At 44.7% G+C, this 27460-nt stretch overlaps 2 protein-coding genes across 2 annotated transcripts in view; one reads left to right on the top strand and one right to left on the bottom strand.

The window, feature by feature from the left end:
* The window catches only part of LOC135561380 (E3 ubiquitin/ISG15 ligase TRIM25-like), a 426185-nt gene that overhangs the window by 355107 nt on the left and 43618 nt on the right, over positions 1-27460 (bottom strand). The window lies entirely within an intron of this gene.
* The window catches only part of LOC135561308 (tripartite motif-containing protein 16-like), a 12376-nt gene continuing 9284 nt past the window's right edge, over positions 24369-27460 (top strand). The window contains exon 1 of the mRNA XM_065002750.1: positions 24369-24381. Coding sequence (XP_064858822.1) covers positions 24369-24381 — 13 coding nt within the window. The remainder of the gene's footprint in view (positions 24382-27460) is intronic.

Below are 27460 nucleotides of genomic sequence, written 5' to 3'. Positions count from 1 at the left end.
GATGTCTAGTCTCCTTTACGGCACTAATCTGGTAGTGGTAGATGTTTAATCTCCTTTATGGCTCTAATCTGATAGTGGTAGTTGTGTGGTATGTGTCAAGTATCCCTTATGGCTCTGATCTGATAGTGGTAGTGGGCTGGAAGATTTCTAGTCTCCTTATGGCTCTAATCTGATAGTGGTAGTGGGGTGGTAGATGTCTAGTCTCCTTTACAGCTCTAATTTGATAGTGGTAGTTGTGTGTTATGTGTCTAGTATCCCTTATGGCTCTGATCTGATAGTGGTAGTGGGCTGGAAGATTTCTAGTCTCCTTATGGCTCTAATCTGATAGTGGTAGTGGGGTGGTAGATGTCTAGTCTCCTTACGGCTCTAATCTGATAGTGGTGGTGGGGTGGTAGATGTCTAGTCTCCCTTATGGCTCTAATCTGATAGTGGTAGTGGGGTGGTAGATGTCTAGTCTCCTTTACAGCTCTAATCCGATAGTGGTTGTGGGGTGGTATATGTCTAGTCTCCCTTATGGCTTTAATCTGGTAGTGGTAGATGTCTAGACACCCTTATGGCTCTAATCTGATAGTGGTAGTGGGGTGGTAGATGTCTAGTCTCCTTTAAGGCTCTAATCTGATAGTGGTAGCGGGGTGGTAGATTTCTAGTCTCCCTTATGGCTCTAATCTGATAGTGGTAGTGGGGTGGTAGATGTCTAGTCTCCCTTACGGCTCTAATCTGATAGTGGTGGTGGGGTGGTAGATTTCTAGTCTCCTTTACGGCACTAATGTGGTAGTGGTAGATGTTTAATCTCCCTTATGGCTCTGATCTGATAGTGGTAGTGGGCTGGAAGATTTCTAGTCTCCCTTATGGCTCTAATCTGATAGTGGTAGTGGGGTGGTAGATGTCTAGTCTCCCTTACGGCTCTAATCTGATAGTGGTGGTGGGGTGGTAGATTTCTAGTCTCCTTTACGGCTCTAATCTGATAGTGGTAGATGTCTAATCTCCTTTATGGCTCTAATCTGATAGTGGTTCTGGGGTGGTAGATGTCTAGTCTCCCTTACGGCTCTAATCTGATAGTGGTAGTGGGGTGGTAGATGTCTAGTCTCCCTTACGGCTCTAATCTGATAGTGGTAGTTGTGTGGTATGTGTCTACTATCCCTTATGGCTCTGATCTGATAGTGGTAGTGGGCTGGAAGATTTCTAGTCTCCCTTATGGCTCTAATCTGATAGTGGTAGTGGGGTGGTAGATGTCTAGTCTCCCTTACGGCTCTAATCTGATAGTGGTGTTGGGGTGGTAGATGTCTAGTCTCCTTTACGGCTCTAATCTGATAGTGGTAGATGCCTAATCTCCTTTATGGCTCTAATCTGATAGTGGTTGTGGGGTGGTAGATGTCTAGTCTCCCTTACGGCTCTAATCTGATAGTGGTAGTGGGGTGGTAGATGTATAGTCTCCTTTACGGCTCTAATCTGATAGTGGTAGTGGGCTGGAAGATGTCTAGTCTCCCTTATGGCTCTAATCTGATAGTGGTAGTGGGCTGGAAGATGTCTAGTCTCCCTTATGGCTCTAATCAGATAGTGGAAGTCGGGTGGTAGAAGACTCCCTTACGGCTCTAATCTGATAGTGGTAGTGGGGTGGTAGATGTCTAGTCTCCTTTAAAGCTCTAATCTGATAGTGGTGGTGGGATGGTAGATGTCAAGTCTCCTTTACGGCTCTAATCTGATAGTGGTAGTGGGGTGGTAGATGACTAGTCTCCTTTACGGCTCTATTCTGATAGTGGTAGTGGGGTGGTAGATTTTTGGTGTCTCTTATGGCACTAATCTGATAGTGGTAATGGTGTGGTATGTGTCTAGTATCCCTTATGGCTCTGATCTGATAGTGGTAGTGGGCTGGAAGATTTCTATTCTCCCTTATGGCTCTAATGTGATAGTGGTAGTGGGGTGGTAGATGTCTAGTCTCCCTTACGGCTCTAATCTGATAGTGGTGGTGGGGTGGTAGATGTCTAGGCTCCATTATGGCTCTAATCTTATAGTGGTAGAGGGGTTGTAGATGTCTAGTCTCCTTTATGGCTCTAATTTGATAGTGGTAGTGTCTAGTCTCCCTTATGGCTCTAATCTGGTAGTGGTAGATGTCTAATCTCCTTTATGGCTCTAATCTGATAGTGGTTGTGGGGTGGTAGATATCTAGTCTCCCTTATGGCTTTAATCTGGTAGTGGTAGATATCTAGACACCCTAATGGCTCTAATCTGATAGTGGTAGTGGGGTGGTAGATGTCTAGTCTCCTTTAAAGCTCTAATCTGATAGTGGTGGTGGGATGGTAGATGTCTAGTCTCCTTTACGGCTCTAATCTGGTAGTCGTAGATGTTTAATCTCCTTTATGGCTCTAATCTGATAGTGGTTGTGGGGTGGTAGATGTCTCCTTTACAGCTCTAATCTGATAGTGGTAGTTGTGTGGTATGTCTCTAGTCTCCCTGATGGCTCTAATCTGATAGTGGTAGTGGGCTGGAAGATGTCTAGTCTCCCTTATGGCTCTAATCAGATAGTGGAAGTCAATAGATGTCTCCTTAGGCTCTAATCTGTTTAGTGGGGTGGTAGATGTCGGGTGGTAGATGTCTCTCCTTACGGCTCTAATCTGATAGTGGTAGTGGGGTGGTAGATGTCTAGTCTCCTTTAAAGCTCTAATCTGATAGTGGTGGTGGGATGGTAGATGTCTAGTCTCCTTTACGGCTCTAATCTGGTAGTCGTAGATGTTTAATCTCCTTCATGGCTCTAATCTGATAGTGGTTGTGGGGTGGTAGATGTCTAGTCTCCCTTACGGCTCTAATCTGATAGTGGTAGTTGTGTGGTATGTGTCTAGTATCCCTTATGACTCTGATCTGATAGTGGTAGTGGGCTGGAAGATTTCTATTCTCCCTTATGGCTCTAATGTGATAGTGGTAGTGGGGTGGTAGATGTCTAGTCTCCCTTATGGCTCTAATCTTATAGTGGTAGAGGTGTTGTAGATGTCTAGTCTCCTTTTTGGTTCTAATATGATAGTGGTAGTGTTTATGGCTCTAATCTGGTAGTGGTAGATGTCTAGTCTCCTTAAGGCTCTAATCTGATAGTGGTAGATGTCTAATCTCCTGATTGGTTGTGGGTGGTCTAGATTTCTATTCTCCCTAGTGGTAGTGCTCTAATCTGATAGTGGTTGTGGGGTAATCTGATAGTGGTAGTTGTGGGTGTGTAGATGTCTAGTCTCTATTCTCCCTTATGGCTCTAATCTGATAGTGGTAGTGGGGTGGTAGAGATGGCTCTAATCTGGTAGTGGTAGATGTCTAGTATCCTTATGACTCTAATCTGATAGTGGTAGTTGGAAGATTTCTATTCTCCTTATGGCTCTAATCTGATATGGTAGTGGGGTCTTAATCTGATAGTGGTGATGTCTGGGGTGGTAGATGTCTAGTGTTTAGACTCCTTATGGCTCTAATCTGGTAGTGGTAGATGTCTAATCTCCTTTAGTGGTAGATGTTTAATCTCCTTTATGGCTCTAATCTGATAGTGGTAGTTGTGTGGTATGTGTCTAGTATCCCTTATGGCTCTGATCTGATAGTGGTAGTGGGCTGGAAGATTTCTAGTCTCCCTTATGGCTCTAATCTGATAGTGGTAGTGGGGCTCCTTATGGCTTTAATAGTAGATGTCTAATCTCCTTTATGGCTCTAATCTGATAGCTCTAATGATCTGATAGTGGTAGTGGGCTGGAAGATTTCTAGTCTCCTTATGGCTCTAATCTGTGTGGTAGTGTTATCCCTTATGGCTCTAATCTGATAGTGGTAGTTGTGTGTTATGTGTCTAGTATCCCTTATGGCTCTGATCTGATAGTGGTAGTGGGCTGGAAGATTTCTAGTCTCCCTTATGGCTCTAATCTGATAGTGGTAGTGGGGTGGTAGATGTCTAGTCTCCCTTACGGCTCTAATCTGATAGTGGTGGTGGGGTGGTAGATGTCTAGGCTCCCTTATGGCTCTAATCTGATAGTGGTAGTGGGGTGGTAGATGTCTAGTCTCCCTTACGGCTCTAATCCGATAGTGGTTGTGGGGTGGTATATGTCTAGTCTCCCTTATGGCTTTAATCTGGTAGTGGTAGATGTCTAGACACCCTTATGGCTCTAATCTGATAGTGGTAGTGGGGTGGTAGATGTCTAGTCTCCTTTAAGGCTCTAATCTGATAGTGGTAGCGGGGTGGTAGATGTCTAGTCTCCTTTACGGCACTAATGTGGTAGTGGTAGATGTTTAATCTCCTTTATGGCTCTAATCTGATCGTGGTTGTGGGGTGGTAGATGTCTAGACACCCTTATGGCTCTAATCTGATAGTGGTAGTGGGGTGGTAGATGTCTAGTCTCCTTTAAGGCTCTAATCTGATAGTGGTAGCGGGGTGGTAGATGTCTAGTCTCCTTTACGGCACTAATGTGGTAGTGGTAGATGTTTAATCTCCCTTATGGCTCTGATCTGATAGTGGTAGTGGGGTGGTAGATGTCTAGTCTCCCTTACGGCTCTAATCTGATAGTGGTGGTGGGGTGGTAGATGTCTAGTCTCCTTTACGGCTCTAATCTGATAGTGGTAGATGTCTAATCTCCTTTATGGCTCTAATCTGATAGTGGTTGTGGGGTGGTAGATGTCTAGTCTCCCTTACGGCTCTAATCTGATAGTGGTAGTGGGGTGGTAGATGTATAGTCTCCTTTACGGCTCTAATATGATAGTGGTAGTGGGCTGGAAGATGTCTAGTCTCCCTTATGGCTCTAATCTGATAGTGGTAGTGGGCTGGAAGATGTCTAGTCTCCCTTATGGCTCTAATCAGATAGTGGAAGTTGGGTGGTAGATGTCTCCTTTACGGCTCTAATCTGATAGTGGTAGTGGGGTGGTAGATGTCTAGTCTCCTTTAAAGCTCTAATCTGATAGTGGTGGTGGGATGGTAGATGTCTAGTCTCCTTTACGGCTCTAATCTGGTAGTCGTAGATGTTAATCTCCTTTATGGCTCTAATCTGATAGTGGTTGTGGGGTGGTAGATGTCTAGTCTCCTTTACAGCTCTAATTTGATAGTGGTAGTTGTGTGTTATGTGTCTAGTATCCCTTATGGCTCTGATCTGATAGTGGTAGTGGGCTGGAAGATTTCTAGTCTCTCTTATGGCTCTAATCTGATAGTGGTAGTGGGGTGGTAGATGTCTAGTCTCCTTACGGCTCTAATCTGATAGTGGTAGTGGGCTGGAAGATGTCTAGTCTCCTTATGGCTCTAATCTGATAGTGGTAGTGGGCTGGAAGATGTCTAGTCTCCTTATGGCTCTAATCAGATAGTGGAAGTTGGGTGGTAGAAGGCTCCTTACGGCTCTAATCTGATAGTGGTAGTGGGGTGGTAGATGTCTAGTCTCCTTTAAAGCTCTAATCTGATAGTGGTGGTGGGATGGTAGATTTCTATTCTCCCTTTTATGGCTCTAATCTGATAGTGGTAGTGGGGTGGTAGATGTCTATTCTCCCTTATGGCTCTAATCTTATAGTGGTAGAGGGGTTGTAGATGTCTAGTCTCCTTTATGGCTCTAATATGATAGTGGTAGTGTCTAGACTCCCTTATGGCTCTAATCTGGGAGTGGTAGATGTCTAGTCTCCTTTAAGGCTCTAATCTGATCATGTATAGGGGTGGTAGATGTCTAGTCTCCTTTACGGCTCTAATCTGATAGTGGTAGATGTCTAATCTCCTTTATGGCTCTAATCTGATAGTGGTTGTGGGGTGGTAGATATCTAGTCTCCCTTATGGCTTTAATCTGGTAGTGGTAGATGTCTAGACACCCTAATGGCTCTAATCTGATAGTGGTAGTGGGGTGGTAGATGTCTAGTCTCCTTTAAAGCTCTAATCTGATAGTGGTGGTGGGATGGTAGATGTCTAGTCTCCTTTACGGCTCTAATCTGGTAGTCGTAGATGTTTAATCTCCTTTATGGCTCTAATCTGATAGTGGTTGTGGGGTGGTAGATGTCTCCTTTACAGCTCTAATCTGATAGTGGTAGTTGTGTGGTATATCTCTAGTCTCCCTGATGGCTCTAATCTGATAGTGGTAGTGGGCTGGAAGATGTCTAGTCTCCCTTATGGCTCTAATCAGATAGTGGAAGTCGGGTGGTAGATGTCTCCCTTACGGCTCTAATCTGATAGTGGTAGTGGGGTGGTAGATGTCTAGTCTCCTTTAAAGCTCTAATCTGATAGTGGTGGTGGGATGGTAGATGTCTAGTCTCCTTACGGCTCTAATCTGGTAGTCGTAGATGTTTAATCTCCTTCATGGCTCTAATCTGATAGTGGTTGTGGGGTGGTAGCTGTCTAGTCTCCTTTACAGCTCTAATATGATAGTGGTAGTTGTGTGGTATGTCTCTAGTATCCCTTATGGCTCTGCTCTGATAGTGGTAGTGGGCTGGAAGATTTCTAGTCTCCTTATGGCTCTAATCTGATAGTGGTAGTGGGGTGGTAGATGTCTAGTCTCTTTTACAGCTCTAATGTGATAGTGGTAGTTGTGTGGTATGTGTCTAGTATCCCTTATGGCTCTGATCTGATAGTGGTAGTGGGCTGGAAGATTTCTAGTCTCCCTTATGGCTCTAATCTGATAGTGGTAGTGGGGTGGTAGATGTCTAGTCTCCTTTACGGCTCTAATCTAATAGTAGTAGTGGGGTGGTAGATTTTTGGTGTCTCTTATGGCACTAATCTGATAGTGGTAATGGTGTGGTATGTGTCTAGTATCCCTTATGGCTCTGATCTGATAGTGGTAGTGGGCTGGAAGATGTCTAGTCTCCCTTATGGCTCTAATCAGATAGTAGAAGTTGGGTGGTAGATGTCTTCCTTACGGCTCTAATCTGATAGTGGTAGTGGGGTGGTAGATGTCTAGTCTCCTTTAAAGCTGTAATCTGATAGTGGTGGTGGGGTGGTATATTTCTATTCTCCCTTTTATGGCTCTAATCTGATAGTGGTAGTGGGGTGGTAGATGTCTAGTCTCCCTTACGGCTCTAATCTGATAGTGCTGGTGGGGTCTTAGATGTCTAGGCTCCCTTATGGCTCTAATCTTATAGTGGTAGAGGGGTTGTAGATGTCTAGTCTCCTTTATGGCTCTAATATGATAGTGGTAGTGTCTAGACTCCCTTATGGCTCTAATCTGGTAGTGGTAGATGTCTAGTCTCCTTTAAGGCTCTAATCTGATCATGTATAGGGGTGGTAGATGTCTAGTCTCCCTTATGGCTTTAATCTGGTAGTGGTAGATGTCTAGTCTCCCTGAAGGCTCTAATCTGATAGTGGTAGTGGGGTGGTAGATGTCTAGTCTCCTTTACAGCTCTAATCTGATAGTGGTAGATGTCTAATCTCCTTTATGGCTCTAATCTGATAGTGGTTGTGGGGTGGTAGATGTCTAGTCTCCTTTACAGCTCTAATTTGATAGTGGTAGTTGTGTGTTATGTGTCTAGTATCCCTTATGGCTCTGATCTGATAGTGGTAGTGGGCTGGAAGATTTCTAGTCTCTCTTATGGCTCTAATCTGATAGTGGTAGTGGGGTGGTAGATGTCTAGTCTCCCTTACGGCTCTAATCTGATAGTGGTAGTGGGCTGGAAGATGTCTAGTCTCCCTTATGGCTCTAATCTGATAGTGGTAGTGGGCTGGAAGATGTCTAGTCTCCCTTATGGCTCTAATCAGATAGTGGAAGTCGGGTGGTAGAAGGCTCCCTTACGGCTCTAATCTGATAGTGGTAGTGGGGTGGTAGATGTCTAGTCTCCTTTAAAGCTCTAATCTGATAGTGGTGGTGGGATGGTAGATTTCTATTCTCCCTTTTATGGCTCTAATCTGATAGTGGTAGTGGGGTGGTAGATGTCTATTCTCCCTTATGGCTCTAATCTTATAGTGGTAGAGGGTTGTAGATGTCTAGTCTCCTTTATGGCTCTAATATGATAGTGGTAGTGTCTAGACTCCCTTATGGCTCTAATCTGGGAGTGGTAGATGTCTAGTCTCCTTTAAGGCTCTAATCTGATCATGTATAGGGGTGGTAGATGTCTAGTCTCCTTTACGGCTCTAATCTGATAGTGGTAGATGTCTAATCTCCTTTATGGCTCTAATCTGATAGTGGTTGTGGGGTGGTAGATATCTAGTCTCCCTTATGGCTTTAATCTGGTAGTGGTAGATGTCTAGACACCCTAATGGCTCTAATCTGATAGTGGTAGTGGGGTGGTAGATGTCTAGTCTCCTTTAAAGCTCTAATCTGATAGTGGTGGTGGGATGGTAGATGTCTAGTCTCCTTTACGGCTCTAATCTGGTAGTCAGAGATGTTTAATCTCTTTATGGCTCTAATCTGATAGTGGTTGTGGGGTGGTAGATGTCTCCTTTACAGCTCTAATCTGATAGTGGTAGTTGTGTGGTATATCTCTAGTCTCCCTGATGGCTCTAATCTGATAGTGGTAGTGGGCTGGAAGATGTCTAGTCTCCCTTATGGCTCTAATCAGATAGTGGAAGTCGGGTGGTAGATGTCTCCCTTACGGCTCTAATCTGATAGTGGTAGTGGGGTGGTAGATGTCTAGTCTCCTTTAAAGCTCTAATCTGATAGTGGTGGTGGGATGGTAGATGTCTAGTCTCCTTTACGGCTCTAATCTGGTAGTCGTAGATGTTTAATCTCCTTCATGGCTCTAATCTGATAGTGGTTGTGGGGTGGTAGCTGTCTAGTCTCCTTTACAGCTCTAATATGATAGTGGTAGTTGTGTGGTATGTCTCTAGTATCCCTTATGGCTCTGCTCTGATAGTGGTAGTGGGCTGGAAGATTTCTAGTCTCCCTTATGGCTCTAATCTGATAGTGGTAGTGGGGTGGTAGATGTCTAGTCTCTTTTACAGCTCTAATGTGATAGTGGTAGTTGTGTGGTATGTGTCTAGTATCCCTTATGGCTCTGATCTGATAGTGGTAGTGGGCTGGAAGATTTCTAGTCTCCCTTATGGCTCTAATCTGATAGTGGTAGTGGGGTGGTAGATGTCTAGTCTCCTTTACGGCTCTAATCTAATAGTAGTAGTGGGGTGGTAGTTTTTTGGTGTCTCTTATGGCACTAATCTGATAGTGGTAATGGTGTGGTATGTGTCTAGTATCCCTTATGGCTCTGATCTGATAGTGGTAGTGGGCTGGAAGATGTCTAGTCTCCCTTATGGCTCTAATCAGATAGTAGAAGTTGGGTGGTAGATGTCTTCCTTACGGCTCTAATCTGATAGTGGTAGTGGGGTGGTAGATGTCTAGTCTCCTTTAAAGCTGTAATCTGATAGTGGTGGTGGGGTGGTATATTTCTATTCTCCCTTTTATGGCTCTAATCTGATAGTGGTAGTGGGGTGGTAGATGTCTAGTCTCCCTTACGGCTCTAATCTGATAGTGGTGGTGGGGTCTTAGATGTCTAGGCTCCTTATGGCTCTAATCTTATAGTGGTAGATGTCTAGTCTCCTTTAAGGCTCTAATCTGATCATGTATAGGGGTGGTAGATGTCTAGTCTCCCTTATGGCTTTAATCTGGTAGTGGTAGATGTCTAGTCTCCTGAAGGCTCTAATCTGATAGTGGTAGTGGGGTGGTAGATGTCTAGTCTCCTTTACAGCTCTAATCTGATAGTGGTAGATGTCTAATCTCCTTTATGGCTCTAATCTGATAGTGGTTGTGGGGTGGTAGATGTCTAGTCTCCTACGGCTCTAATCTGATAGTGGTAGTTGTGTGGTATGTGTCAAGTATCCCTTATGGCACTGATCTGATAGTGGTAGTTGGCTGGAAGATTTCTAGGCTCCCTTATGGCTCTAATCTGATAGTGGTAGTGGGGTGGTAGATGTCTAGTCTCCTTTACAGCTCTAATCTGATAGTGGTAGTTGTGTGGTCTGTGTCTAGTATCCCTTATGGCTCTGATCTGATAGTGGTAGTGGGCTGGACGATGTCTAGTCTCCTTTATGGCTCTAATATGATAGTGGTAGTGTCTAGACTCCCTTATGGCTCTAATCTGGTAGTGGTAGATGTCTAGTCTCCTTTAAGGCTCTAATCTGATCATGTATAGGGGTGGTAGATGTCTAGTCTCCCTTATGGCTTTAATCTGGTAGTGGTAGATGTCTAGTCTCCCTGAAGGCTCTAATCTGATAGTGGTAGTGGGGTGGTAGATGTCTAGTCTCCTTTACAGCTCTAATCTGATAGTGGTAGATGTCTAATCTCCTTTATGGCTCTAATCTGATAGTGGTAGTTGTGTGGTATGTGTCAAGTATCCCTTATGGCACTGATCTGATAGTGGTAGTTGTGGTATGTGAAGATTTCTAGGATCTGATAGTGGTAGTTGGCTCTAATCTGATAGTGGTAGTGGGGTGGTAGATGTCTAGTCTCCTTTACAGCTCTAATCTGATAGTGGTAGTTGTGTGGTCTGTGTCTAGTATCCTTATGGCTCTGATCTGATAGTGGTAGTGGGCTGGACGATGTCTAGTCTCCTTTATAATCTGGTAGTGGTAGATGTTTAATCTCCTTTATGGCTCTAATCTGATAGTGGTAGTTGTGTGGTATGTGTCAAGTATCCCTTATGGCTCTGATCTGATAGTGGTAGTGGGCTGGAAGATTTCTAGTCTCCTTATGGCTCTAATCTGATAGTGGTAGTGGGGTAGAGATGTCTAGTCTCCTTTACAGCTCTAATTTGATAGTGGTAGTTGTGGGTATGTGTCTAGTATCCCTTAGACTCTGATCTGATAGTGGTAGTGGGCTGGAAGATTTCTAGTCTCCTTATGGCTCTAATCAGATAGTGGTCGGGTGGTAGATGTCTCCCTTGGCTACGGCTCTAATCTGATAGTGGTAGTGGGGTGGTAGATGTCTAGTCTCCTTTAAAGCTCTAATCTGATAGTGGTGGTGGGATGGTAGATGTCTAGTCTCCTTTGCGGCTCTAATCTGGTAGTCGTAGATGTTTAATCTCCTTCATGGCTCTAATCTGATAGTGGTTGTGGGGTGGTAGATGTCTAATCTCCTTTACAGCTCTAATATGATAGTGGTAGTTGTGTGGTATGTCTCTAGTATCCCTTATGGCTCTGCTCTGATAGTGGTAGTGGGCTGGAAGATTTCTAGTCTCCCTTATGGCTCTAATCTGATAGTGGTAGTGGGGTGGTAGATGTCTAGTCTCCTTTACAGCTCTAATTTGATAGTGGTAGTTGTGTGTTATGTGTCTAGTATCCCTTATGGCTCTGATCTGATAGTGGTAGTGGGCTGGAAGATTTCTAGTCTCTCTTTATGGCTCTAATCTGATAGTGGTAGTGGGGTGGTAGATGTCTAGTCTCCCTACGGCTCTAATCTGATAGTGGTAGTGGGCTGGAAGATGTCTAGTCTCCTTATGGCTCTAATCTGATAGTGGTAGTGGGCTGGAAGATGTCTAGTCTCCCTTATGGCTCTAATCAGATAGTGGAAGTCGGGTGGTAGAAGGCTCCCTTACGGCTCTAATCTGATAGTGGTAGTGGGGTGGTAGATGTCTAGTCTCCTTTAAAGCTCTAATCTGATAGTGGTGGTGGGATGGTAGATTTCTATTCTCCCTTTTATGGCTCTAATCTGATAGTGGTAGTGGGGTGGTAGATGTCTATTCTCCCTTATGGCTCTAATCTTATAGTGGTAGAGGGGTTGTAGATGTCTAGTCTCCTTTATGGCTCTAATATGATAGTGGTAGTGTCTAGACTCCCTTATGGCTCTAATCTGGGAGTGGTAGATGTCTAGTCTCCTTTAAGGCTCTAATCTGATCATGTATAGGGGTGGTAGATGTCTAGTCTCCTTTACGGCTCTAATCTGATAGTGGTAGATGTCTAATCTCCTTTATGGCTCTAATCTGATAGTGGTTGTGGGGTGGTAGATATCTAGTCTCCCTTATGGCTTTAATCTGGTAGTGGTAGATGTCTAGACACCCTAATGGCTCTAATCTGATAGTGGTAGTGGGGTGGTAGATGTCTAGTCTCCTTTAAAGCTCTAATCTGATAGTGGTGGTGGGATGGTAGATGTCTAGTCTCCTTTACGGCTCTAATCTGGTAGTCGTAGATGTTTAATCTCCTTTATGGCTCTAATCTGATAGTGGTTGTGGGGTGGTAGATGTCTCCTTTACAGCTCTAATCTGATAGTGGTAGTTGTGTGGTATATCTCTAGTCTCCCTGATGGCTCTAATCTGATAGTGGTAGTGGGCTGGAAGATGTCTAGTCTCCCTTATGGCTCTAATCAGATAGTGGAAGTCGGGTGGTAGATGTCTCCCTTACGGCTCTAATCTGATAGTGGTAGTGGGGTGGTAGATGTCTAGTCTCCTTTAAAGCTCTAATCTGATAGTGGTGGTGGGATGGTAGATGTCTAGTCTCCTTTACTGGCTCTAATCTGGTAGTGGTAGATGTTTAATCTCCTTTATGGCTCTAATCTGATAGTGGTTGTGGGTGGTAGATGTCTAGTCTCCTTACAGCTCTAATATGATAGTGGTAGTTGTGTGGTATGTGTCAAGTATCCCTTATGGCACTGATCTGATAGTGGTAGTTGGCTGGAAGATTTCTAGGCTCCCTTATGGCTCTAATCTGATAGTGGTAGTGGGGTGGTAGATGTCTAGTCTCTTTTACAGCTCTAATCTGATAGTGGTAGTTGTGTGGTCTGTGTCTAGTATCCCTTATGGCTCTGATCTGATAGTGGTAGTGGGCTGGAAGATGTCTAGTCTCCTTTATGGCTCTAATATGATAGTGGTAGTGTCTAGACTCCTTATGGCTCTAAATCTGGTAGTGGTAGATGTCTAGTCTCCTTTAATCTGATCATGTATAGGGGTGGTAGATGTCTAGTCTCCTTAAATCTGGTAGTGGTAGATGTCTAGTCTCCCTAGTCTAATCTGATAGTGGTAGTGGGGTGGTAGATGTCTAGTCTCCTTTTACAGCTCTATCTGGCAGTAGATGTCTAATCTCCTTATGGCTCTAATCTGATAGTGGTAGTTGTGTCTAGTATCCCTTATGGCTCTGATCTGATAGTGGTAGTTGGCTGGAAGATTTCTAGGCTCCCTTATGGCTCTAATCTGATAGTGGTAGTGGGGTGGTAGATGTCAGTCTCCTTTACAGCTCTAATCTGATAGTGGTAGTTGTGTGGTCTGTGTCTAGTATCCTTATGGCTCTGATCTGATAGTGGTGGGCTGGACGATGTCTAGTCTCCTTACGGCACTAATCTGGTAGTGGTAGATGTTTAATCTCCTTTTATGGCTCTAATCTGATAGTGGTAGTTGTGTGGTAGTGTCAAGTATCCCTTATGGCTCTGATCTGATAGTGGGCTGAAGATTTCTAGTCTCCCTTGGCTCTAATCTGATAGTGGTGGTGGGGTGGTAGATGTCTAGTCTCCTTTACAGCTCTAATTTGATAGTGGTAGTTGTGTGGTATGTGTCAGTATCCTTATGACTCTGATCTGATAGTGTAGTGGGCTGGAAGATTTCTAGTCTCCCTTATGGCTCTAATCAGATAGTGGAAGTCGGGTGATGTCTAGTCTCCTTACGGCTCTAATCTGATAGTGGTAGTAGGGTGGTAGATGTCTAGTCTCCTTAAAGCTCTAATCTGATAGTGGTGGTGGGATGGTAGATGTCTAGTCTCCTTTACGGCTCTAATCTGGTAGTAGATGTTTAATCTCCTTCATGGCTCTAATCTGATAGTGGTTGTGGGGTGGTAGATGTCTAATCTCCCTTATGGCTCTAATCTGATAGTGGTAGTTGGTGGTAAGATTTCTAGGCTCTCCTCTGATAGTGGTAGTGGGCTGAAGATTTCTGAATGGCTCTAATCTGATAGTGGTAGTGGTGGTAGATGTCTAGTCTCCTTTACAGCTCTAATTTGATAGTGGTAGTTGTGTGTTATGTGTCTAGTATCCCTTGGCTCTGATCTGATAGTGGTAGTGGGCTGGAAGATTTCTAGTCTCTCTTATGGCTCTAATCAGATAGTGGTAGTGGGGTGGTAGATGTCTCCTTACGGCTCTAATCTGATAGTAGTGGGCTGGAAGATGTCTATGGCTCTAATCTGATAGTGGTAGTGGGCTGAAGATGTCTGTCTCCTCTAATCAGATAAGTCGGGTGGAAGTCTCCCTATGGCTCTAATCTGATAGTGGTAGGTGGGGTGGTAGATGTCTAGTCTCCTTTAAAGCTCTAATCTGATAGTGGTGGGATGGTAGATTTCTAGTCTCCCTTACATGGCTCTAATCTGATAGTGGTAGATGTCTATTCTTATGGCTCTAATCTTATAGTGGTAGAGGGTAGATGTCTATGTCTATGATAGTCTCCTTATGGCTCTAATCTGGGAGTGGTAGATTCTAGTCTCTTGTGACTTAGGGTGGTAGATGTCAAGTATCCCTCTGATGGCACTGAATCTGATAGTGGTTTGTGGCTGGAAGATTTCTAGGCTCCTTATGGCTCTAATCTGATAGTGGTAGTGGGGTGGTAGATGTCTAGTCTCCTTTACAGCTCTAATCTGATAGTGGTAGTTGTGTGGTCTGTGTCTAGTATCCCTTATGGCTCTGATCTGATAGTGGTAGTGGGCTGGACGATGTCTAGTCTCCTTTACGGCACTAATCTGGTAGTGGTAGATGTTTAATCTCCTTTATGGCTCTAATCTGATAGTGGTAGTTGTGTGGTATGTGTCAAGTATCCCTTATGGCTCTGATCTGATAGTGGTAGTGGGCTGGAAGATTTCTAGTCTCCCTTATGGCTCTAATCTGATAGTGGTAGTGGGGTGGTAGATGTCTAGTCTCCTTTACAGCTCTAATTTGATAGTGGTAGTTGTGTGGTATGTGTCTAGTATCCCTTATGACTCTGATCTGATAGTGGTAGTGGCTGGAAGATTTCTAGTCTCCTTATGGCTCTAATCAGATAGTGGAAGTCGATGGGATGTCTCATAGTGCTCTAATCTGATAGTGGTAGTGGGGTGGTAGATGTCTAGTCTCCTTAAAGCTCTAATCTGATAGTGTGGTGGGATGGTAGATGTTTACGGCTTTAATCTGGTAGTCGAGATGTTTAATCTCCTTCATGCTCTAATCTGATAGTGGTTGTGGGGTGGTAGATGTCTAATCTCCTTTACAGTCTAATATGATAGTGGTAGTTGTGTGGTATGTCAAGTATCCCTTATGGCTCTGCTCTGATAGTGGTAGTGGGCTGAAGATTTCTAGTCTCCTTATGGCTCTAATCTGATAGTGGTAGTGGGGTGGTAGATGTCTAGTCTCCTTTACAGCTCTAATTTGATAGTGGTAGTTGTGTGTTATGTGTCTAGTATCCCTTATGGCTCTGATCTGATAGTGGTAGTGGGCTGGAAGATTTCTAGTCTCTCTTATGGCTCTAATCTGATAGTGGTAGTGGGGTGGTAGATGTCTAGTCTCCTTACGGCTCTAATCTGATAGTGGTAGTGGGCTGGAAGATGTCTAGTCTCCTTATGGCTCTAATCTGATAGTGGTAGTGGGCTGGGATGTCTAGTCTCCCTTATGGCTCTAATCAGATAGTGGAAGTCTAGTCTCCTTACGGCTCTAATCTGATAGTGGTAGTCGGTAGATGTCTAGTCTCCTTTAAAGCTCTAATCTGATAGTGGTGGTGGGATGGTAGATGTTCTATTCTCCCTTTTACTCTAATCTGATAGTGGTAGTGGGTGGTAGATGTCTATTCTCCTTTATGGCTCTAATCTTATAGTGGTAGAGGGGTTGTAGATGTCTAGTCTCCTTTATGGCTCTAATATGATAGTGGTAGTGGACTCCTTATGGCTCTAATCTGGGAGTGGTAGATGTCTAGTCTCCTTTAAGGCTCTAATCTGATCATGTATAGGGGTGGTAGATGTCTAGTCTCCTTTACAGCTCTAATCTGATAGTGGTAGATGTCTAATCTCCTTTATGGCTCTAATCTGATAGTGGTTGTGGGTAGATATCTAGTCTCCTTATGGCTTTAATCTGGTAGTGGTAGATGTCTAGACACCCTAATGGCTCTAATCTGATAGTGGTAGTGGGGTGGTAGATGTCTAGTCTCCTTTAAAGCTCTAATCTGATAGTGGTGGTGGGATGGTAGATGTCTAGTCTCCCTTACGGCTCTAATCTGATAGTGGTTGTGTGGGATGTCTCCTTTACAGCTCTAATCTGATAGTGGTAGTTGTGTGGAATATCTCTAGTCTCCTGATGGCTCTAATCTGATAGTGGTAGTGGGCTGGAAGATGTCTAGTCTCCTTATGGCTCTAATCAGATAGTGGAAGTCGGTGGTAGATGTCTCCTTACGGCTCTAATCTGATAGTGGTAGTGGGGTGGTAGATGTCTAGTCTCCTTAAAGCTCTAATCTGATAGTGGTGGTGGGATGGTAGATGTCTAGTCTCCTTTACGGCTCTAATCTGGTAGTCGTAGATGTTTAATCTCCTTCATGGCTCTAATCTGATAGTGGTTAGGGGTGGTAGCTGTCTAGTCTCCTTTACAGCTCTAATATGATAGTGGTAGTTGTGTGGTATGTCTCTAGTATCCCTTATGGCTCTGCTCTGATAGTGGTAGTGGGCTGGAAGATTTCTAGTCTCCTTATGGCTCTAATCTGATAGTGGTAGTGGGGTGGTAGATGTCTAGTCTCTTTACAGCTCTAATGTGATAGTGGTAGTTGTGTGGTATGTGTCTAGTATCCCTTATGGCTCTGATCTGATAGTGGTAGGGGCTGGAAGATTTCTAGTCTCCTTATGGCTCTAATCTGATAGTGGTAGTGGGGTGGTAGATGTCTGGTCTCCTTTACGGCTCTAATCAATAGTGGAAGTTGGGTGGTAGATGTCTTCCTTACGGCTCTAATCTGATAGTGGTAGTGGGGTGGTAGATGTCTAGTCTCCTTTAAAGCTGTAATCTGATAGTGGTGGTGGGTGGTATATTTCTATTCTCCCTTTTTATGGCTCTAATCTGATAGTGGTAGTGGGGTGGTAGATGTCTAGTCTCCTTACGGCTCTAATCTGATAGTGGTGGTGGGGTCTTAGATGTCTAGGCTCCTTATGGCTCTAATCTTATAGTGGTAGAGGGGTTGTAGATGTCTAGTCTCCTTTATGGCTCTAATATGATAGTGGTAGTGTCTAGACTCCTTATGGCTCTAATCTGGTAGTGGTAGATGTCTAGTCTCCTTTAAGGCTCTAATCTGATCATGTATAGGGGTGGTAGATGTCTAGTCTCCTTATGGCTTTAATCTGGTAGTGGTAGATGTCTAGTCTCCTGAAGGCTCTAATCTGATAGTGGTAGTGGGGTGGTAGATGTCTAGTCTCCTTTACAGCTCTAATCTGATAGTGGTAGATGTCTAATCTCCTTTGGCTCTAATCTGATAGTGGTTGTGGGGTGGTAGATGTCTAGTCTCCCTTACGGCTCTAATCTGATAGTGGTAGTTGTGTGGTATGTGTCAAGTATCCCTTATGGCACTGATCTGATAGTGGTAGTTGGCTGGAAGATTTCTAGGCTCCCTTATGGCTCTAATCTGATAGTGGTAGTGGGGTGGTAGATGTCTAGTCTCCTTTACAGCTCTAATCTGATAGTGGTAGTTGTGTGGTCTGTGTCTAGTATCCCTTATGGCTCTGATCTGATAGTGGTAGTGGGCTGACGATGTCTAGTCTCCTTTACGGCACTAATCTGGTAGTGGTAGATGTTTAATCTCCTTTATGGCTCTAATCTGATAGTGGTAGTTGTGTGGTATGTGTCAAGTATCCCTTATGGCTCTGATCTGATAGTGGTAGTGGGCTGGAAGATTTCTAGTCTCCCTTATGGCTCTAATCTGATAGTGGTAGTGGGGTGGTAGATGTCTAGTCTCCTTTACAGCTCTAATTTGATAGTGGTAGTTGTGTGGTATGTGTCTAGTATCCCTATGACTCTGATCTGATAGTGGTAGTGGGCTGAAGATTTCTAGTCTCCCCTTATGGCTCTAATCAGATAGTGGAAGTCGGGTGGTAGATGTCTTCCTTACGGCTCTAATCTGATAGTGGTAGTGGGGTGGTAGATGTCTAGTCTCCTTTAAAGCTCTAATCTGATAGTGGTGGTGGGATGGTAGATGTCTAGTCTCCTTACGGCTCTAATCTGGTAGTCGTAGATGTTTAATCTCCTTCATGGCTCTAATCTGATAGTGGTTTGGGGTGGTAGCTGTCTAGTCTCCTTTACAGCTCTAATATGATAGTGGTAGTTGTGTGGTATGTCTCTAGTATCCCTTATGGCTCTGCTCTGATAGTGGTAGTGGGCTGGAAGATTTATAGTCTCCCTTATGGCTCTAATCTGATAGTGGTAGTGGGGTGGTAGATGTCTAGTCTCTTTTACAGCTCTAATGTGATAGTGGTAGTTGTGTGGTATGTGTCTAGTATCCCTTATGGCTCTGATCTGATAGTGGTAGTGGGCTGAAGATTTCTAGTCTCCTTATGGCTCTAATCTGATAGTGGTAGGGTGGTAGATGTCTAGTCTCCTTTACGGCTCTAATCTAATAGTAGTAGTGGGGTGGTAGATTTTGGTGTCTCTTATGGCACTAATCTGATAGTGGTAATGGTGTGGTATGTGTCTAGTATCCTTATGGCTCTGATCTGATAGTGGTAGTGGGCTGGAAGATGTCTAGTCTCCCTATGGCTCTAATCAGATAGTGGAAGTTGGGTGGTAGATGTCTTCCTTACGGCTCTAATCTGATAGTGGTAGTGGGGTGGTAGATGTCTAGTCTCCTTTAAAGCTGTAATCTGATAGTGGTGGTGGGGTGGTATATTTCTATTCTCCCTTTTATGGCTCTAATCTGATAGTGGTAGTGGGGTGGTAGATGTCTAGTCTCCCTTACGGCTCTAATCTGATAGTGGTGGTGGGGTCTTAGATGTCTAGGCTCCCTTATGGCTCTAATCTTATAGTGGTAGAGGGGTTGTAGATGTCTAGTCTCCTTTATGGCTCTAATATGATAGTGGTAGTGTCTAGACTCCCTTATGGCTCTAATCTGGTAGTGGTAGATGTCTAGTCTCCTTTAAGGCTCTAATCTGATCATGTATAGGGGTGGTAGATGTCTAGTCTCCCTTATGGCTTTAATCTGGTAGTGGTAGATGTCTAGTCTCCCTGAAGGCTCTAATCTGATAGTGGTAGTGGGGTGGTAGATGTCTAGTCTCCTTTACAGCTCTAATCTGATAGTGGTAGATGTCTAATCTCCTTTATGGCTCTAATCTGATAGTGGTTGTGGGGGTAGATGTCTAGTCTCTCGCCACGGCTCTAATCTGATAGTGGTAGTTGTGTGGTATGTGTCAAGTATCCCTGGCACTGATCTGATAGTGGTAGTTGGCTGGAAGATTTCTAGGCTCCTCATATGGCTCTAATCTGATAGTGGTAGTGGGGTGGTAGATGTCTAGTCTCCTTTACAGCTCTAATCTGATAGTGGTAGTTGTGTGGTCTGTGTCTAGTATCCCTTATGGCTCTGATCTGATAGTGGTAGTGGGCTGGACGATGTCTAGTCTCCTTTACGGCACTAATCTGGTAGTGGTAGATGTTTAATCTCCTTTATGGCTCTAATCTGATAGTGGTAGTTGTGTGGTATGTGTCAAGTATCCCTTATGGCTCTGATCTGATAGTGGTAGTGGGCTGGAAGATTTCTAGTCTCCTTATGGCTCTAATCTGATAGTGGTAGTGGGGTGGTAGATGTCTGAGTCTCCTTTACAGCTCTAATTTGATAGTGGTAGTTGTGTGTATGTGTCTAGTATCCCTTATGGCTCTGATCTGATAGTGGTAGTGGGCTGGAAGATTTCTAGTCTCCCTTATGGCTCTAATCTGATAGTGGTAGTGGGGTGGTAGATGTCTAGTCTCCCTTACGGCTCTAATCTGATAGTGGTGGTGGGGTGGTAGATGTTAAGGCTCCCTTATGGCTTTAATCTGGTAGTGGTAGATGTCTAATCTCCTTTACAGCTCTAATCTGATAGTGGTAGTTGTGTGGTATGTGTCTAGTACCACTTATGGCTCTGATCTGATAGTGGTAGTGGGCTGGACGATGTCTAGTCTCCTTTACGGAACTAATCTGGTAGTGGTAGATGTTTAATCTCCTTTATGGCTCTAATCTGATAGTGGTAGTTGTGTGGTATGTGTCAAGTATCCCTTATGGCTCTGATCTGATAGTGGTAGTGGGCTGGAAGATTTCTAGTCTCCCTTATGGCTCTAATCTGATAGTGGTAGTGGGGTGGTAGATGTCTAGTCTCCTTTACAGCTCTAATTTGATAGTGGTAGTTGTGTGTTATGTGTCTAGTATCCCTTATGGCTCTGATCTGATAGTGGTAGTGGGCTGGAAGATTTCTAGTCTCCCTTATGGCTCTAATCTGATAGTGGTAGTGGGGTGGTAGATGTCTAGTCTCCTTTACAGCTCTAATTTGATAGTGGTAGTTGTGTGTTATGTGTCTAGTATCCCTTATGGCTCTGATCTGATAGTGGTAGTGGGCTGGAAGATTTCTAGTCTCCTTATGGCTCTAATCTGATAGTGGTAGTGGGGTGGTAGATGTCTAGTCTCCTTACGGCTCTAATCTGATAGTGGTGGTGGGGTGGTAGATGTCTAGTCTCCTTATGGCTCTGATCTGATAGTGGTAGTGGGCTGGAAGATTTCTAGTCTCCTTATGGCTCTAATCTGATAGTGGTAGTGGGGTGGTAGATGTCTAGTCTCCTTACGGCTCTAATCTGATAGTGGTGGTGGGGTGGTAGATGTTAAGGCTCTCCTTATGGCTTTAATCTGGTAGTGGTAGATGTCTAATCTCCTTTACAGCTCTAATCTGATAGTGGTAGTTGTGTGGTATGTGTCTAGTACCAGTTATGGCTCTGATCTGATAGTGGTAGTGGGCTGGACGATGTCTAGTCTCCTTTACGGCACTAATCTGGTAGTGGTAGATGTTTAATCTCCTTTATGGCTCTAATCTGATAGTGGTAGTTGTGTGGTATGTGTCAAGTATCCCTTATGGCTCTGATCTGATAGTGGTAGTGGGCTGGAAGATTTCTAGTCTCCCTTATGACTCTAATCTGATAGTGGTAGTGGGGTGGTAGATGTCTAGTCTCCTTTACAGCTCTAATTTGATAGTGGTAGTTGTGTGTTATGTGTCTAGTATCCCTTATGGCTCTGATCTGATAGTGGTAGTGGGCTGGAAGATTTCTAGTCTCCTTATGGCTCTAATCTGATAGTGGTAGTGGTGGTAGATGTCTAGTCTCCCTTATGGCTCTAATCTGATAGTGGTGGTGGGGTGGTAGATGTCTAGTCTCCCTTATGGCTCTAATCTGATAGTGGTAGGGGTGGTAGATTTCTAGTCTCCTTATGGCTCTAATCTGATAGTGGTAGTGGGTGGTAGATGTCTAGTCTCCTTTACGGCTCTAATCTAATAGTAGTAGTGGGTGGTAGATTTTTGGTGTCTCTTATGGCAAATCTGATAGTGGTAATGGTGTGGTATGTGTCTAGTATCCCTCATGGCTCTGATCTGATAGAGGTAGTGGGCTGAAGATGTCTAGTCTCCTTATGGCTCTAATCAGATAGTGGAAGTTGGTGGTAGTTTTTCCCACCTGATAGTGGTAGTGGGGTGGATGTCTAGTCCCTTAAAGCTCTAATCTAATAGTGGTGGTGGGGGTATATACTTATTCTCCTTTATGGCTTCCACCTGATAGTGGTGGTGGGGTGGTAGATGTCTAGTTCTCATTTGCTCTAATCTGATAGTGGGTAGGGGTCTTAGATGTCCAGTTCCTCATGGCTCTAATCTTATAGTGGTAGAGGCCAGATGTCTAGTCTCCTTTATGGCTCTAATATGATAGTGGCATTGTCTAGACCCCTATGGCTCTAATCTGGTAGTGGTAGATGTCTAGTCTTGCTGCCTAATCTGATCATGTATAGGGTGTAGATGTCTAGTCTCCCTATGGTTTAATCTGGTGTGGTAGATGTCTATCTCCTGAAGGCTCAATCTGATAGTAGTGGGGTGGTAGATGTCTATTCCTTTAAGCAGCTCTAATCTGATATAGATGTCTAATCTCCTTATATTCTAATCTGATAGTGGTTGTGGGGTGGTAGATGTCTAGTCTCCCACGGTTCTAATCTGATAGTGACATGTAGTTGTGTGTCAAGTATCCCTTATGGCTCTGATCTGATAGTGGTAGGCTGAAGATTTCTGTCCCCCTTATGGCTCTAATCTGACAGTGGTAGTGGGGTGGCAGATGCTCAGTCTCCCTTACTCTCTAATTCGATAGTGGGTGGGGTGGTAGATGTTAAGTGTCCCCTTATGGCTTTAATCTGGTAGTGGTAGATGCCCACCTCCTTTACAGCTCTAATCTGGATAGTGGCAGTTGTGTGGTGAAGGTGTCTAGTACCACCTTTGGCTCCTGATCTGATTAGTGTAGTGTGGGCTGGACTCACGTCTGGGTCTCCTTACGGCACCAATCTGGTAGTGGTAGATGTTTAATCTCCCTTATGGCTCTCAATCTGATAGTGGTAGTTGTGGTAAGCGCTCGGGTATCCCTTGCATGGCTCTTTGATCTGATAGTGGTAGTGGGCTGGAAGATTTTCAGTCTCCTTATGGCTCTCAATCTTGGATAGTGGTAGTGGGTGGTGGATGTCTCGGTCCCTTACAGCTCTAATTTGATAGTGGTAGTTGTGTGTGCTATGTGCCTAGCATCCCCAAGTGGCTCTGATCTGATAGTGGTAGAGGGCTGGAAGATTTCTAGTCTCCCTTATGGCTCTAATCTGATAGTGGTAGTGGTGGTAGATGTTCTAGCCCTCCTCATCGGTCCTAATCTGATAGTGGGTAGGTGGGGTGGTAGATGTCTGCGCCCTGCTGGCTCTGATCTGGATAGTGGTAGTGGGCTGGTGAGCATTTCTAGTCTCCCTTATGGCCTCTAATCTGATAGTGGTAGTGGTGGTGGCAGATGTCTGGTCTTCCCAACGGCTCTGACCTGTGGATAGTGGTGGTGGGGTGTGGATGTCAAGGGGCTCCCTTATGGCCTCTAATCTGATAGTGGTAGGGTGCGGCGTCTGTTCAGTCCCCTAAGGGCTTTAATCTCGAGGTGGTAGATGTCTAGACACCCCATGGCTCTAATCTGATAGTGGTAGTGGGGTGGTGGATGTCTAGTTCCCTTTAAGTTGCTCTAATCTGACAGTGGTAGCGTGGGGTAGATGCTCTAGTCTCTCTACGGCACTAATGTGGTAGTGGTAGATGTTTAATCTCCCTGTGGCTCTGATCTGATAGTGGTAGTGGGCTGGAAGATTTCTAGTCTCCTTATGTGCTCTAATCTGATAGTGGTGGAGGGGTAGATGTCCAGTCTCCCCTACTGCTCTAATCTGATAGTGGTGGTGGTGGTAGATGTCTAGTCTCCTTTACGGCTCTAATCTGATAGTGGTAGATGTCTAATCTCCTTTATGGCTCTAATCTGATAGTGGCTCTGGGGTGGTAGATGCTCCAGTCTCCCTTACGGCTCTAATCTGATAGTGGTAGTGGGGTGGTAGATGTTCAGTCTCCCCTACGGCCTCAATCTGATAGTGCAGTAGTTGTGTATGGTGTCTACTATCCCTTATGTCTCTGATCTGATAGTGGTAGGGCTGGAAGATTTCTAGTCTCCTTATGGCTCTAATCTGATAGTGGTAGTGGGGTGGTAGATGTCTAGTCTCCCTACGGCTCTAATCTGATAGTGGTGTTGGGGTGGTAGATGTCTAGTCTCCTTTACTGCCTAATCTGATAGTGGTAGATGCCTAATCTCCCATGGCTCTAATCTGATAGTGGCTGTGGGTGGTAGATGCTCTAGCCTCCCTGACGGCTCCCAATCTGATAGTGGTAGTGGGGGTAGATGTGGCCTTTTTAATGTGTCTAATCTGATAGTGGTAGGTTGAAGATGTCTAGTCTCCTGGTGGCTCTAACCTGGATAGTGGTAGTGGGGCTGGAAGATGTGTCTAGTCTCCCTGGCCTCTAATCAGATAGTGGGTATTTCCTGTGGTAGAAGGCTCCTTGTACGCTCTTACCTGATAGTGGTAGTGGGGTGGTAGATGCCTCAGTCTCCTTTAAAGCTCTCCACCTGATAGTGGTGGGATGGTAGATGCCAAGTCTCCTTACGGCTCTAATCTGATAGTGGTAGGGTGGTAGATGACCAGTCTCCTCACGGCTCTATTCTGATAGTGGTAGTGGGTAGATTTTTGGTGTTCTATGGCACTAATCTGATAGTGGGTACTGGTGGGTGCGTGTTCAGTATCCTTATGGCTCTGATCTGATAGTAGTGGGCTGGAAGATGGCCTCCTTATGGCCTTAAATAGTGGGTAGGTGGTAGATGTCTAGTCTCCCACGGCTCTAATCTGATAGTGGTGGTGGGGTGGTAGATGTCTAGGGTCTATTATGGCTCTAATCTTAGTGGCAGAGGGGCTGTGATGCTCCAGTCCCTTATGGCCCCACTTGGATAGTGGTGTCTAGACTCCCTATGGCTCTAACTGGTAAGTGGTAGATGCCCAATTCCTTTTATGGCCTAATCTGATAGTGGTTGTGGGTGGTAGATATCTAGCTCCTTATATTTTTAATCTGGTAGTGGTAGATGCCTAGACACCCCTAATGGCTCTAATCTGATAGTGGTAGTGGGGGTGGTAGAGTTCATTCTTTTAAAGCTTAATCTGATAGTGGTGGTGGGATGCAGATGCTCCAGTCTCCTTTACGGCTCTAATCTGGTAGTCAGATGTTTAATCTCCTTTATGGCTCAATCTGATAGTGGTTGTGGGTGGTAGATGTCTCCTTTACAGCTCTAATCTGATAGGGTAGTTGTGTGGCGTTCTAGGGTCCTGATGGCTCTAATCTGATAGTGGTAGGGGCTGAAGATGTCTAGTCTTCCCAGGCTCTAACTCGATAGTGAAGTCGGGTATGTCTCCTTACGGCTCTAATCTGATAGTGGTGTGTGGGGTAGATGTCTAGTCTCCTTTAAAGCTCTAATCTGATAGTGGTGGGATGGTAGATGTCCAGTCTCCTTTACGGCTTTAATTCGGTAGTCGTAGATGCTTAATCTCCTTTCATGGCTCTAATCTGATAGTGGTTGGTGTAGATGTCCAATCTCCTTTACAGCTCTAATAAGATAGTGGTATGTGGTATGTCTCTAGTATCCTCATGGCTCTGCTCTGATAGTGGTAGGCTGGAAGATTTCCCAGTCTCCCTTATGGCTCTAATCTGATAGTGGCAGTGGGGTGGTAGATGCTCTGGCCCCTTTTACAGCCTAATGTGATAGTGGTAGTTGTGTATATGTGTCTAGTATCCCTATGGCTCTGATCTGATAGTGGTAGGGCTGGAAGATTTAGTCTCCCTTATGGCTCTAATCTGGATAGTGGTAGTGGGTGTAGATGTCTAGTCTCCCACGGCTCTAATCTAATAGTAGTGGGGTGGTAGATTTTTGTGTCCTCTATGGCACTAATCTGATAGGTGGTAATGGTGTGGTATGTGTCTAGTATCCCTTAGGCTCTGATCTGATAGTGGTAGGGGTTGAAAGATGTCTAGTCTCCTGGCTCTTAATCAGATAGTGAAGTTGGGATGTCCTCCTTATGGCTCTAATCTGATAGTGGGTAGTGGGGTGGAGATGTCCAGTCTCCTTTTAAAGCTCTCAATCTGATAGTGGTGGTGGGGTGGTATATTTCTTTGCCTCCCTATGGCTCTAATCTGATAGTGGTAGTGGGGGTGGTAGATGTCTCCAGTCTCCTCACGGCTCTAATCTGATAGTGGTGGTGGGGTCTTAGATGTCTAGGCTCCCTATGGCTCTAATCTTGCTAGTGGTAGAGGGTTGTAGATGTCAGTCTCCTTATGGCTCTAATATGATAGTGGTAGTGTCTAGACCGATGGCTCTCAATCTGGTGGGTAGATGCCTAGTCTCCTTAAGGCCTAATCTGATCATGTATAGGTAGATGCCTAGTCTCCCTATGGCTTTAATCTGCAGGATGTCTGGGGTCTCCTGAAGGCCTAATCTGATAGTGGGTAGGGGTAGATGTCTAGTCTCCTTTACAGCTTTAATCTGATAGTGGTAGATGTCTAATTCCTATGGCTCTAATCTGATAGTGTTGTGGTGGTGGCAGGATGTTAAGGCCCCTTTATGGCTTTAATTCGGTAGGTAGATGTCACTCCTTTGCATCTCTAATCTGCAGTGGTAGTTGTGTGGTGTGTCTAGTACCACTTATGGCTTGGATCTGATAGTGGTAGGGCTGGACGATGTCTAGCTCCTAATACACAATCTGGTGTGGTAGATGTTTAATCTCCTTTGTTGGCTCTAATCTGATAGTGGTAGTTATGCAGTGGTGTCAAGTATCCCTTATGGCTCTGATCTGATAGTGGTGTAGGGCTGGAAGATTTCTAGTCTCTCCTATGGCTCTAATCTGATAGTGGTAGGTAGATGTCTAGTCTCCTTACAGCTCTACTTGATAGTGGTAGTTGTGTGTTATGTGTCTCAGTATCCCTTATGGCTCTGATCTGATAGTGGTGGGCTTGAAGATTTCTAGTCTCCTTATGGCTCTAATGTGGATAGTGGTGTAGTGGGGTGGTAGATGTCTAGTCTCCCTTACAGCCTAATCTGATAGTGGTGGTGGGGGTGGTGATGTCTAGGCTCCACTAAGTGGCTCTAAATCCTATAGTAGTAGAGGGGTTGTAGATGCCAGTCTCCTTTATGGTTTCAATATGATAGTGGTAGTGTCTAGACTTCGTATGGCTTCTAATCTGCAGTGGTAGATGTCTAGCTCTGGCCTAATCTGATCATGTATAGGGGTGGTAGATGCTCCAGTCCCCTTATGGCTTTAATCTGGTAGGTGGTAGATGTCTAGTCTCCTGAAGGCCTAATCTGATATAGTGGGGGTGGTAGATGTCTAAATTTCCTACAGCTCTAATCTGATAGTGGTAGATGTCTAATCTCCTTATGGCTTCAATCTGATAGTGGTTGTGGGGGTGGTGATGCAGGCTCCCTATGGCTTTAATCTGTAGTGGTAGATGTCTAATCTCCTTACATCTCTAATCTGGATAGTGGTAGCTGTGTGGTAAGGGGAAACTAGTCTCCTTACAGCCTCTAATTTGATAGTGGTAGTTGTGTGTTATGTCTAGTATCCCTATGGCTCTGATCTGATAGTGGTAGTGGGCTGGAAGATTTCTAGTCTCCTTACGGCTCTAATCTGATAGTGGTAGGGGTGGTAGATGTCTAGTCTCCCTTATGGCTCCGACCTGATAGTGGTAGTGGGTGGTAGATGTCTAGTCTCCCCACGGCTCCTAATCCGATAGTGGTTGTGGGTGGTATATGTCTAGTCTCCTTATGGCTTTAATCTGGTAGTGGTAGATGTCAGGACACCCTTATGGCTCTCAATCTGATAGTGGTAGTGGGGTGGTAGATGTCTCAGTCTCTTTAAGGCTCTAATCTGATAGTGGTAGCGGGTGGTAGATGTCTAGTCTCCTTACGGCACTAATGTGGTAGTGGTAGATGCTTAATCTCCTTATGGCTCTGATCTGATAGTGGTAGTGGGCTGGAAGATTTCTAGTCTCCCTTATGGCTCTAATCTGATAGTG

The sequence above is a fragment of the Oncorhynchus nerka genome, linkage group LG17 (assembly GCF_034236695.1).
Source record: "Oncorhynchus nerka isolate Pitt River linkage group LG17, Oner_Uvic_2.0, whole genome shotgun sequence".
In the NCBI taxonomy this organism is placed as follows: Eukaryota; Metazoa; Chordata; class Actinopteri; order Salmoniformes; family Salmonidae; genus Oncorhynchus; species Oncorhynchus nerka.
This window is presented reverse-complemented; position numbering and strand designations above follow the sequence as displayed.